The following is a 13,918-nucleotide window of genomic DNA, read 5'->3' as shown; positions in this document are numbered from 1 at the left end:
ACAGCCTGTGAATGAATCATAGAATTATAGAATGGTTACAGCACAGAAGGCAGTTATTCAGCCCATTAAGTTTGCCTTTGCTCTCTGCAAGAGCAATTTAGATAGTCCCAGATCTTTCCCAACATAGAATCTGCCTCCACCACACTCTCAGGTAGTGCATTCCAGATCCTAACCACTCGCTGCACAAAAAAGTTTATTTGCCAAGCATCTTAAATCAGTGTTCTCCAGTTCTCGATCCTTGCACCAATGAAAACAGTTTCTCTCTATCTGCCCTGTTCAGACCCCTCATGATTTTGAACACTTTTATCAAATCTCCCCTGAACCTTCGTTTCTCCAAGGAGAACAGTCCCAACTTCCCCTGTCTATCCTCAGAGCTGAAGTTCCTCATCCCTGGAACCATTCTCATCAATCTTCACTATGTCCTCTCTAATGCCTTCACATCCTTCCTAAATTGCAGGGCCCTGAATTGGACACAATATTCCAGTTGAGCCCAAACCAGTTTTTTTTATCATAACTTCCTTGCTTTTGTACTCCATGTCCCTATTTATGAAGTCTAGGATCCTGTATGCTTTATTAACCATCCTCTCAACCTGTCCTGCCACCTTCAACAATTTGCACATATATACCACCTCTGCTCCTGACCTCCATTAGAATTGTATCCTTTATTTTATATTGCCTCTCCACATTCTATCTACCAGAATGTTTCACTTTGCACTTTACTGTATTAAATTTCATTTGTCACTTGTCTGTCCGTTCCCTCAGCCTGTTTATGTCCTCTTGAAGTCTATCACTATCCTCCTCACGGTTCACAATACTTCCAAGTATTGTGTCATGTGCAAATTTTGTATTTGTGCCTTGTACACTCCAGTGTAAGTCATTAATGTAGATAAAGAAAAGGAGTGACTCAAATACTGACCTCTGGGAACTCAACTATAACCTTCATCCAGTCCGAAAAACAAGCAGATGAAAAACCAGGCCAAAGTGTTCATCTTCCTAATACATTTTATGGGTATCCTACGTGACCATGACACAGGCACTTCAACCTGGCCAACAAGCCTGTTACATGGGAATTTATCAAAAGTTTTTTGGAAGTCCATGTACACCACAGCAACTGCATTTTTTTAGAAAAAGGTGTAGGGACCTAGCAAATACTGTTTCACGAGAATTGTTATGTAATGTTGTTATACTAATATAAAGGCACCAATCACTCAAAAGGGATTGACTGATCATGTTGTGGGTTCATTTATTTAGACCAGGCAGATGGGAACATTTATAGAAATGTAGAAAGCTTGAAAACATCAGCAGCAGAGCTGTGTGTTTGTGTGCTCCGTTCATGCTGCTACCCCTTAAAGGCATATTACAACAGAATGTTAGTGAAGTGTTTTCTTAGAAAGCTAGTTTCCTGTTAACATCAACATTTTATGAACTGGTGTTATTACAGGGTAATCTTATTCCAGGTTGGGGCATCGCGTTGTTCAGCTGGAACATTCAATTATTAACATTGTGTCTAAAATTGATGGAATCACTGTTAAACTTGAGATAATGGAAAAAAGCAAACACATGATGGAAAAGCTGTTCAACATTCTTCAAAAGGTAAAACTGACGTTTATATCATTTTACTCTCCTTGTGTAGATTTAGAAACAGGACCGCAATTTGAGCAATTTAAATGATTTATTTGGCATTACACTCAAAAACCAGCAATGCTAAAGAAAAGAGTTAAAGTTTGCAAAACTATACAAAGTTTATTGTTGAAATTCTCTTTCACTGAATTACATTTAGGTATTGTTATAAGGTGTCGGAGCAGGAATAGGCCATTTGGCCCTTCAAGCCTGCAGTACTATTTGATAAGATCATGGCTGATTAGATTGTGGTTACTCCACTTTCCTGCCTTCCCCATAACCCTTGAGCCCCTAGTCTATCAAAAATATTTCTAATTCTGCCTTGAATAAGTTCAGTGACCCAGCCTCCATTGTTTTCTGGGAAGAGAACTCCACAGATCAATGACTCTTTGAGAAAAAAAAAACACTTCCTCATCACTGTTTGAAAAGGGGGACCTCTTATTCTTAAACTGTGTAGCCTAGTTTAGTCTCCTCCACAAGAGGAAATAACCTCCCAGTGTCTACTATATCAAGTCCCCTCAGGTTCTTATTATGTTTCATTAAGTCTCATTCTTCTAAATTCCAATGGATATAAGCCCAACCCTATCCTGGGTTAAAGGGTTTATCCTATGAAGAATGAGTTGAGTGAACCTTCTCTGAACTGCTTCTAAAGTAATTATATCCTTTTTGAAGAAGACCACCAAAACTGTACACAATATTCCAGATGTGGTCTCACCAGCTGCAATAAAACTTCCCTACTTTTATATTCAATTCCCGTTGTGAAAAGCTGAAAGAAAGCTTCAAGTGAAAGAATGGTTCCCAGTATTATTTGCTGGTTCTGATTGTCCCCTGATGCATAATATGCATGCATGGTAATCATTCAGAGTGCTGGAAGGTTGTGTGAGCAAATTATAATGTGCCATTTAAACTTTGTATGATTCTCTCATCTAATGGTAAATTCAGAGGTCCCAGAAGCCCTCTAGAGCCACATGGAAAAAGACTGTGGGTTGGAGTTTACACTGATGGATTTGTGTTTCCTATCTGCACACACTTGAATATGACCTTCACTGGATGCATGGGGACATTGAATTTACCCTACTGTTGAACAGTCCAACTTGGTTTAGATTTCAAAGATTTTTCAATTTGGAACCAGTTTCTCTGGATATTTCTTGGGGGCAGCCATTTCACATCACCTCCTGCTAAGCACTTTGTACAGTTCTCACATGGATGGTATCATGAGGTGTCAAGTGTCAACCTTCTTCTGCCTCACTATAATATTGAGAGGGAATGGCAACATCGTGGTTACGTTACTGGGCTAATAATCCAGATTCTGGGAATAATGATTCAGAGACATGGGCCTGAATTTCACGCTTGGCATGTGCACCAAGTGGGCAGGCCTGGAAACAGACGTATAATCCGCTCTTGGGCGAGATCGTGTTTCCAATGCGATTTCATGCTGGGTAGCCAATTAAGGGCTGCCCAGCGTGAAATGCGTCTGCTCAATGGTCGGAAGGGCTGGGCGGGGATGGGAGCCTGTCGGGCACTGGGTCCAATGGCCACCCAGTGGGGGATTTAAAAGCAACAGAGGCAGCCCTCTGAAGGCTGCCAGGGGACACTTTGTAGCTTTGTTTGATGAAACATTTTTTATCAGCTGCAATGGCATCTGCACCTGCTGAGCACTGTAAGTGGGAGGGCAAGCCCTGTGGGTACTCGGCCCCCTGGTTCTCGGATGAGTGCCTGGGAATCCATGTGGAGGAGGTCAGTGCCAGGCGGGACATCCTCACATCCTCATCCCAGAGATGGCAAGAGGAGGCCACCACACCTGACCAAGAAAGCATAGGGAGAGATGGCAGCCCAGGTCAACGGCCATGATGTTGTATGGAGCACGTGGGTGCAGTGCCACAAAAGGCTCAGCGATCAGCTGCGCTCAGTAAGGGTGAGTGCCGAGTTGGCATGGATCAGTGTGTTGAAGTGTTAAGGGCTGGCCGTTCCCCCGTGGTGCTCAGAGGTGCTAGAGTGTGAGTGTCAATTGTCAATGATGCTGGAGCTGGCCAAGGGTGTGAGCCCTGGCTGCTTGGACTGAGTGCCTTCTGGCTCCAGGGTCACAAATCAGCTGTGCGAGGTGTTCCTCAGGTGAGGTTGGCCAGGCTACAATGGTTCTGCAGGTAGAGAGTGGACTAATCCACGTTCCTCTGTCCTTTCAGGAGAAGACGGCCCATAACAACATAGAAAGGTTGCGGACAGGTGGAGGCCCCGCCCATATTGACGAGGGATGAGATGGATGCCTTAAAGATGGAGTGCCCGCGACCAGCGTGTTCCACTGGTCGTAGAGAGGCAGGGGTCTCTGATGAAGGTCAGGGCGCAGTGCACAGATGTCAGAGTGTCGGAGTGCATAAACATTGTTGTGTTGTCTCATCTGTAATGGAATCCTCAAACCTGGAGTCCCCATTGATCATTGAAAGACGATGGCACCATGATGCAGATCTCCATGGTCTCACCAGCCCACCTGGCATGCACAGTGACAGTGTGATGACTAATACTAATTACATGTCCTTTCTCTCCCCTAGAATCATCATCCAGCAAAGGATTGCAGGACCCCGAGGAGCCACCCTTGACGCCGGAGGACCAGTGCCCGTCAGATGCACCTGTGTCACACCCCCCTCTCTGTACCAGGCACTAGCGCAGATACCAACACCTCGGTGGGCATTAGATCGTTGGCTACAATATTGGTGCACAGCGGTGAGGGCATGGTACACTCGCATGAGGAGCAGGTGGAGGCAGAGAGTGTCTTGGGCGCCGGCATTCAGAGGATCTCTGGAGACCAGCACCATGCTGAGTCCAAGGCAAGATGATAAGCCTCTGGAGTCGTCCATTAAGCGGCAAATACCAGGCATCCAGCAGGATGCGTGGGAGGATCTGGCGGTGATTCCTGAGGGTTTGCTTGCCATGGTCTCTGTCATGGAGGAGTCCATGCAAAGCATGAGTACTGGATTGACCCTCAGCACCAAATGCACTGCCTCCTCCATTGAGAGAGTGATGACTCTCATGGCGAGGCAGCTCCAGGAACAGAATCAGGGGTTCCTGGGGTTGCGCTTGGACCTACAAGCCCTCGCATAGGCAATGATCTCAGGAGGTCACTGCCAGTGTGTGAGATGGATGAGGCACCTAGTATCTCTGCTAGGTGCCCGCCCATCAATGGTGAGCAGGGAGGTCCAGACCAACCTCACGTTGGTGCACGGGCTTCTTGTCGTCTCTGCGGGCTCCTCTCAGGGCACTCTGGATGACGGCAGCAGCTCTTCCACCCCTCTGCCAGTGACTGTGGTATCTGATGAGGCCACGATGACTGAGGAGTGCCTAGCTTTGGTGTTGGACTCTCCCTCCCAGGTGGGGCCTGTACAGATTCCACTGGCCAGAGGATAACTGCCAAGGTCATCAAGGCCAACAGCACAGCACAGACAGCAGGCTGCCTCCAATGCCACTGCCAGCAAAGGGGGTCACCAAGACGTAGCACTCGCAAACATAAGTTTAAGGCTGCATGGGCACAAGAGAGACTTTTCACGGGTGATCTTCTGTTCTGCCATGTTTTGTTAATTTGTTTACTGCTGTGACCATTAACACCTTATATTGTTATGTTCATTTTCTGTGAGTGCCAACATTATATAAACTTTGTGTTAATGGTCTGAGTATGTTTCACTTGTTTCGTAGGTGCAGGGCATGCCAGTATCTCATGCGGGACGTGAGTAGCTCTAAACTTTATTGCACAGGCACTGAGTGGACTTTGCAATAGGTCATTTCAAACATTTAGTAAGGAGGTGACACCCCTAGCATGAGGTGGAAGCAGTGCCTTGACAGACTAGCTGAAGGAGCGTTGAATCAAGGCCTCCCTGGTGTCCCTGCCTCCCTGAAGTTTCCAGAGGTCTGCTTCCACGTCCTCACTATGTTCTTCCGCAGGCTCCTCTTCTGATCCACCACTGGAGTCATCATCTGTGGCCTGGTGAGCTGCCTCAAGATCCTCTTCTTCCAGCGGGTTCCCCCCTTGCCAGACCTAGATTGTGGAGAGCGCAGCTTGTGACCATTATCAGTGGCACCCACTCTGCGGGGGTATCATAGTGCTCCCCCAGGCACAGGCACCTCAATCTCATCTTCAGCAGACCTAGGGTCCTCTTGTGCAGGTATGATCCCTATTATACCTCTGCTCTGCCTCTGTTCTTGGGTGGCGGAGAGATGTCATGAGCCACCTTTTCAATGGATAGCCCTTGTCACCCAGCAGCCACCCATCCAGTTGATTTGGAGCCATGAACAGCATTGGCGCCTGGGAGTGTCTGAGGATGTATGTGTCATGGGAACTGCCTGGGTACCTTGCACAGACTTGCAGAATCTGCATTTTGTGGTCACACACTATCTGCACGTTCATGGAGTGGAACCCCTTCCTGTTGATGAAGGCACCCGGCTGACCCACTGGTGCCTTGATGGCCACATGTGTGCAGTCGATTGTACCCTGGACACGGGGGAACCCAGCAATCGCTGCAAAGCCTCTGGCTCGCTCAGCCTGGCTGGCCTCGTCCAGACGGAAATGAATAAGTGTCAGTACCCACCTGAACAGAGCATCAGTCACCAGCTTGGCACAACTGTGGATAGCTGATTGGGAGACTCCACAAAAATACCTCACTGAGCCCTGGAAAGAGCTGGAAGCTTAGAAGTTGAGGACCACTGTGACCTTCAGAGCCACTGGCTTGGGCTGACCACCCACACAGTCGGAGCTGATCTCAGGCCCAATCATGTGGCATATGGAGGTCACGATCTCCCTGGAGAGGCAGAGCCTCCTCCTCCAGAGTCATGCACCTCTGACATGTTGAGGTAGCTGCATTGCTGGATGTACACTCTGGCAGCAGGATAGTGGCATCTTCTGCGGCCCCTTATGACCTGGACTCCCTGTTGGCCCTGCGCCCCCTGTACCTGCGCCTCTCCTCCCACAGGTTGCGCACTTCGATGCTGCCTACAGACAACTGGTCTCCTCTCCCTTCTGCCCCTCTCTTCCTCCTCAGAGGAAGTACCACCAGTGGAGTAGACAATGCCCATTACCAGGGTAACAGAAGGCTGTCTGGTGGCTGGAAGGGTCCACATGGTATAAATCCTCCAGAGGCTTTGGAGACACCAATGAGTCCTGAAATGAAAGTTAGCAATGCCACGACTGAAGTTCAAAACAGAGACAAAGCTGTCAAGTTTCACTAAGGAACCAGCAGCAAACTATCTCCTAAGCTCCTCACTAATCTCAATGGCAATGCTTCATACCCTTTATCCCACCCTTGGATGAGGTTTTGCCTGTCCGTTCTGCCTTTGCGACAAGTGTGAAATCACATGTGCAACGTAAAATTGTGGACAATAAGCTTTTTAATGGCCTTAAATTGGCCCTTTAATTGTTGGTGGGTGCAGCTCCGACTCCCGCACACACCCACCGACCTTAATATTGCTCATGTGCGCGATGACATCAGGATGCACACCCAACATCATTTCCCACAATTTCGCATGCGTTTGGGTCAGGCGGGTGCCCGCCCGATCAACATAAAAATCTGGCCATGAACCCCAACTCCATTATTGCACTTGGGGAATATAAATGCAGTTAATAAATCAATCCTGAAGAAGAAAAGTCAGTCACAGTGACAATGTAACTAGCCAATTGTTGTAAAATGTCTGGATCACTCACGTCCTTTAGGTAAGAAAATCTGTCATCCTTACCTGGTCTGCCCTACATGTGACACCAGAACAAATGTGAGTGATTCTTAATTGCCATCTGAATGGCCTAGCAAGACACTCAGTTATGGGTTATGAGAGATGGGTAATAAATGCTGGCCTTAGCAGTGACACCCACATCCCATGAATGAATTACAAAAATATATTTTCAGAAAGACTGGAGATTTTTTGATGCACATCTCTCCCAGCCCACAAGCAACAAACTTCCGAATAGCTGTTGACCCCAGATGTTGAAATGAGATTAAGACTGGAGGTTGTATTTAAGCAATGTGACAAAGCCACTTATACCTGGGCCAGAAATTCAAAGTCAGAATAAATGCCTCAGCAAATCTCATTCTTAAATGTTTCTGTTGTGGATTTAGTTTCTACTAAGCATATTGTTATGGCACTGCTGATGGTAAATGCTGAGCTGCCCAAATCCCAGAGGGAAACTTGAAACAGCTGCCAAACCGTTTTTTGCAATTTGTATAGTATGAGGAGAGATTCTGAAATCAGGAAATGATGTCCCCAACTACTTGTGATGATTTTATAGTAGAATAAACATTTGTTAAAAGAATCAAGAAAAAAACAAGTAAATACAAGAATGACTTCACCCAGTAAACAGTACTTTAAAACAGTTCCACAAATCTTAAATTAACTACCCTCAGAGCTAACCTTCCCCTTTTCTGTTCAGCAACTATCCTTATAGATTCTAAAATTTATAGAATTCAAGTAATTTTTACCACACAGTGTCTTTCTTTCTTGGGGTGTCCTCTGAGGCTGACAGCAACTGGGTCTTCAGGTCTGGCCTCGTTCACTCTGTCTTCTGGGAGGTCTGATCAGCTACTCCCCACCTAGGCATCAGTATTTCCTTAAAGCCATTCCTTCCCTTTGATCTCCCCACTGTCTCAACAAGTCTCTTTAGAAAGGCTTCCTTCTCAGGCGTGATTAGACTCTACTTTACTTTAGCTTTTAGAATTGTAAAAACAAACTTACCCTATCTTTACCTTACTTGTACCTTTTAAAACCTACGTATATTCCCCTTTTATCTAAAACAACTCAATTCAAAAACACTCCTTTTATTGCTTTATGTAAAACTCTGATTAATGTTCCTTTTGGTTCATTAACTTATCAAAACCACTTCTTACAGTTGGTTTTAGACTCTTGCAGTCACTCTGGCTCTTAATCCAATTACCATATTTACAGACCTGTCTTCCCATATGTAATAAATATGACAGGGTTATTAGCAGAAGAAAAATATTACAATTTCTTATTTTCTTGACACCTCCCCCTTTTTTAGAAAACGAATCAGCATAATTCAAAAAGACCTTTTCATTTTCTCATCCCTTTTCCTTTTAATTACTACTTATCTCTATCCACTATCCTATTACATTATAAGATGCATGCATTAATATGATAATATACCCAGGGTTTCAGTAAAAATGGAGGCCATTTCAGTCCCTTTTTCCAGATTTCACATGGTCCAATCTTCCCTACACCTCAAACGCTTGATAATGCATCTGCGATGAAGTTTTCTCACCCACCAACATGTGTAATTTGCAAGTTAAATGGTTGTAACAATAGCCTCCATCTAAACAGTCTAGCATTCCGGTTTTGAAATTTTTACAAAAAACTCAATGAATTATGGTTGGTGTAAACAATTGTCCCTGATGAATTGTTGGCAACATAAATTTCAAAATGTTGCAATGCCAGTACCAAACTCAGTGGGCAGAATTTTCTGCCTGTCGGGCGGGCAGGCCCGACCCAATCTCCAGCGGGCGGGGAGCCGATCCCTGCCAGAGAAGCAGGCCCCGCCACCATTTTACATGGGCGGGCCAATTAAGGCCCGCCCAGCGTGACATCTGGCAGGAAGCACTATGCACTTCCTGTGTAGGCGGGAGGGGATTCCCCAAAAGCGAGAGTGTGCTCTTTCGCGCATGCGCACGAAAGAGCACATATCTCCCTGAGGCTAAGTGCTGCCTCAGGGAGATCGCTTCCACGTTCAAAAATATTAAAAGTAGAAAAAAAATTCCCTAACATGTCCCCTTCATGTGACAATGTCACATGAGATGGGACATGTTCATAATTTACATAATAACTTTATTAAGATTTTTGAAACCCTGCATGAAACCTCATCCAGCCACTGGATGAGGTTTCATGTTTTTTCTATTTGCTGCTGGGGCTCCTGGCCTGCCCGCCAACCTTAAGGTTGGACGGGCAGGTCCTTTAATTGTTTAAATGATCCTGTCAATGGCCTCATTTGGCCATTGACAGGTCGGTGGGCCCGCAGCTGATTTTGCTGTGCCCCCGCCTTCCTGAAAATTTAAATTGGGCGGGATGACGTTGGGCCCCGCCCCACCCCCTGCTTGCCAACGGCAAAATTCTGCCTAGTGTTTCATTCTCAACGGTGGAGTATTTCTGTTGATGAATATTTAACTTCTTTGAAAAATATCCCACAAGCTTTTCAATACCTATGTCATCTTCCTGCAATAATACAGCACCAATACCCACATCACTTGCATCAATAGCCAACTTGAACTGCTTGGCATAATTCAGTGTCGCTAAAACTGGTGCTGTTGTCAACACAGTTTTCAGATTTTTGAATGCATTTTGGAACTCTGAGTTGAACCTCTTGTTCTATTTTAAAAGTTCAGTCAGTGGAACTGCTAAAATTTGGCATGAACTTCCTTTAAAAACTACTCATGCCCAGAAATTGTAAAACTCACTCCCCTTTTCGCTAAGGCACTAGGAACCCGTCAATCGCCTTTATTTTTACATCTCATAGGGCCATCTGACCATGTCCAACAGTATGGCCTAAATATGTCATCTGTGCTTTTGCAAATTCACTGTTAGCCAAATTCACCACTAAATTAGCTCCTTGTATATGACCGAATAGTTCTCCCAGATGCTGTAAGTGCTCCTCCCATGTTTGACTGAATACCACCAGATCATCAGTGTACACAGCAAAGTGACTCAGTCCAGCTATCTTGTTAGTCTCTGGAAGGTTGTTGGTGCATTTTTCATACCAAACAGCATGACTTAGAACTGATGGAGACCATCTGGTGTTACAAAAGCTGAAACCTCTTTCACCCTTTCTGACAGAGGTACTTACCAATTTCCTTCCAACAAGTCAATCTGTGTAATGAACTTGGATTGTCCCACTTTCTCAATGCAGTCTTACAAACGTGGAATAGGATATGAATCCACTTTCGTTACTTCATTCACTTTTCAATAATCCACACGCAGTCCTTGTGTTCCATCCAGCTTCAATACCATCACAATAGGTGAACTCCAATTGCTTCAACTCAACTCAATAATGTCATTCTTGAGCATGAATTCAATTTCTTTTTGCATTTGTGATAATTTTACTGGATCCAACCTATAAGGATGTTGCTTGATTGGAACAGAATGACCCACATCTACATCATGTACAGTTACTTTTGTTTTTCCCAATTTATCCTCACAGATGTGACTGTAATAGCTCTATCAAGTCACTTTGATTCTTATCTGGAAGGTAACTCAATATTTCATTCAAATTCTTAAGCACTTCCTCATCGTCCAATTTAATTCGAGGAAAGTCAATTTCAGAATTTTCCATCTCTACTTCCTTTCCCTGATTCATCACTATTAATACTTCTTTTTGGTTATCCTCCTTATCGAAGTACTTTCTGAGCATACTAACATGACATACCCTCTGGGTTTTTCTTCTTTATGGAGTTCTTACCAAATAATTTACTTAATTTCTGTTCAATTTGGTAAGGCTCACTAAACCTGGCTTTTAATTATTCACCTGATAAAGGCAACAAAACTAACACTTTTCCCCCAGCTACAAAGCTACGAGTCTTTGCCTTCCTATCTGTTTCTGTCTTCTTCACCTGCTGCAATATTTTTAAATACACTTTAGCAAATTCACATGCTCTGTTCAATCTTTCCCTGAACTTGGATATATAATCCAAGAGTGTAGTTTCTGAATTCTTACTCGCTAACTTCTCCTCCATTCTCTTTTCCTGAACAATCTTATTAAAGATGGTATCAACTAATTGCATCTCAGTCTCTTTGCCCTGTCTTCTAGACTCCTCCTCCTCCTGCCTCAACTTATGATGTGATCGTGTTACCACACAGTCTGGAAACAAACCAGGATGTCCTTCCTGCAACACTTCTGTGGATTGCTTTTCCACAGGCTGTTCAACTACAGTAGGCATCACCAACATCCTGTGACCCAGCTACATCATTTCCTAAGATAAATTGAACCCCTGAAATAGGCAATTTCTCTACTGCTCCTATTTCACCTGTTTTCAAGCTACTTTTAACATGCACCTTAATCAAATATTTTTTGTTTCTCTATGAATTCCCCTTATTAATACCTTTTCCTGCAAAATTCTCTCTGGACAACAAATATCACTATCTCATAACCTTAAGGATTGACTAGCTCCTGTGTCTCTTAAAATTTTAATATCTTTAACAATTCCACCTTGTACGCATGAAAAGACTTTTCCCTCATAGACAAAATCTTTAAACATGCCTGCAGGTTGCCTTTCAACATACGCTGTGAACCCATTTTCACACCTTCGGTTAATACTTGTGCTTGCTTTCCTACTTGAACAAATCCTACTGTTTGTCTTGTTCTAAAGCCTCTGAATTTACAACACCTTTCGTAGTTCCTACTAATCCACAAGGCTTCCCATGTAACCCCCCAGCAAATTGACTTCGTATGGCCAATCTTAATACAATGAAAACATTTAAGCTTACTTACATCCCTTCCACTCTCAGCACCTTCCTTAGAATGAGGTGAAATCTCCTTAGAATCTCCAGCTGTTCCTTCTCTTCTTTAACTACCTACCTTCCTCTTGCCTTCCTTTTTTCTATCCTTCTCAGATTTAAAAGGGTGCCAAAAAAAAGGTTTTGATCTATGAACTAGTTCATAATCATCTGTAATCTCTGCTGTCTGCCTAGCCATTTTAACACTTTGTTCTTCCACATGGGTTCTTACTACTGAAGGAAGTGAATCTTTAAATTCTTCCAAAATAATTACTTTTCTAAGGGCTTCATAAGTTCCTTCTATTTTTAATACCCTTATCCACCTGCCAAAATTACTTTGTTTGACTCTTTCAAGCTCAATATGACTCTGTCCAGGCTGTTTTCTCACATTTCGAAATCCCTGCCCATATGCCTCCAGAACCGACTCATGGGCACTCAGGATAGCCTTGTTCACTGCATCATACTCCCCAGGCATTTCTTCTGATAGCAATGCACATACCTCATTAGCTCTACTCACCAAACTAGACTGTAATAGCAATGTCCAAATTTCTTTTGGCCATTTCATCTGTTCAGCTATCTTCTCAAATGAGATAAAGAATGCTTTGACATCTCTTTCTTCAAACTTTGGAAGACCCTGTACAAATTTAAACATCTCCCCCTGGGTTCTGATCTGGAAATAAGTCCTTCTTCACCTACTGTTGTCTCTTTTTTAACTGCCAGCTTTTTAAGATGGAATTCTCTGTCCCTCTCTTTTTCTCATTCCTCCATTGATAATTTCACCAGTTCCAATTCCCTTTCCTGTTTTCTTTCTCTCTCCTGCCTTTCTGCCTGTCCCCTTTGAAATGCTTACTCCCTTTCCTTTTCCTCCAATTCAATCTTTTTCATTTGCAACTGATTTTGAGCCCATTCCTATGACCCATCCCTTGGAGAACTCAGTCTCCTGAGTATTCCTTCCAATTTCAAATGCTGTATTTTACCTTCAATTAAGTCTGCTTTCCTTACCCCTGCAGGTAATCCTAATTGTATCTTATCTGCAATTCCCATTGACTTAGCTTTAGTTACCTTTTGTAAACCAATCAGAGTTTGTCTTCTACTCCCAGAAAAGTCTTAGTAGCTGCTTAAGCCATTTTGCAGTCTCCCACTTTAAAATCTCACAATACCACTCCTGGGTCAGTATACTCCTCACTCTCATTGCCTTTAAATTCACCAATTCCAAGTCAATCAAGGAATTATTCATTTTAATATCCCTTAAAGAGCCCTCAATGTTGTTATGGCATGGCTGGTGGCAAATGCTGAGCTGCCCAAATCCCAAAGGGAAACTTGAAACAGCTGCCAAAACAGTTTTTGCGATTTATATAGTATGAGGGGAGGTTCTGACATCAGGAAATGATGCCCCCATCCACTTGAGATTATTTTATAGTAAACATTTACTAAAATAATAAAGAAAAAAACCACAATTACACTTAAATACATGAATGGCTTCACAGAGCAAAAAGTACTTTAAAACAGTTCCACAAATCTTAAGTTAACTGCCCTCAGAGCTAACCTTCCCCTTTTCTGTTCAGCAACTAACCTTATAGATTCTAAAATCTATAGAATTCCAGTAATTTTTACCACACAGTGCTTTTTCCTTGGAGTGTCCTCTGAGGCTGGCAGCAACTTGGTCATCAGGTTTGGACTTGTTCACACTGTCTTCTGGGAGATCTCACCAGCCTAGGCATCAGTATTTCCTTAAATGCATTCTTCCCCTTTGATCTCTCCATTGTCTAAACCAGTCTCTTTAGAAATGCTTTCTTCCCAGATTTGATTAAACTATTCTTTACTTTAGTTC

At 43.7% G+C, this 13,918-nt stretch overlaps 1 protein-coding gene across 1 annotated transcript in view; it reads left to right on the top strand.

Moving 5' to 3' along the window:
* LOC144694764 (polycystin-2-like protein 1) overlaps positions 1–13,918 on the top strand; it is a 310,166-nt gene that overhangs the window by 261,464 nt on the left and 34,784 nt on the right. Inside the window, exon 14 of the mRNA XM_078565339.1 lies at positions 1,458–1,593. Coding sequence (XP_078421465.1) covers positions 1,458–1,593 — 136 coding nt within the window. The remainder of the gene's footprint in view (positions 1–1,457; positions 1,594–13,918) is intronic.

Source organism: Cetorhinus maximus, chromosome 20, assembly GCF_964194155.1.
Source record: "Cetorhinus maximus chromosome 20, sCetMax3.hap1.1, whole genome shotgun sequence".
Taxonomy (NCBI): domain Eukaryota; kingdom Metazoa; phylum Chordata; class Chondrichthyes; order Lamniformes; family Cetorhinidae; genus Cetorhinus; species Cetorhinus maximus.
This window is presented reverse-complemented; position numbering and strand designations above follow the sequence as displayed.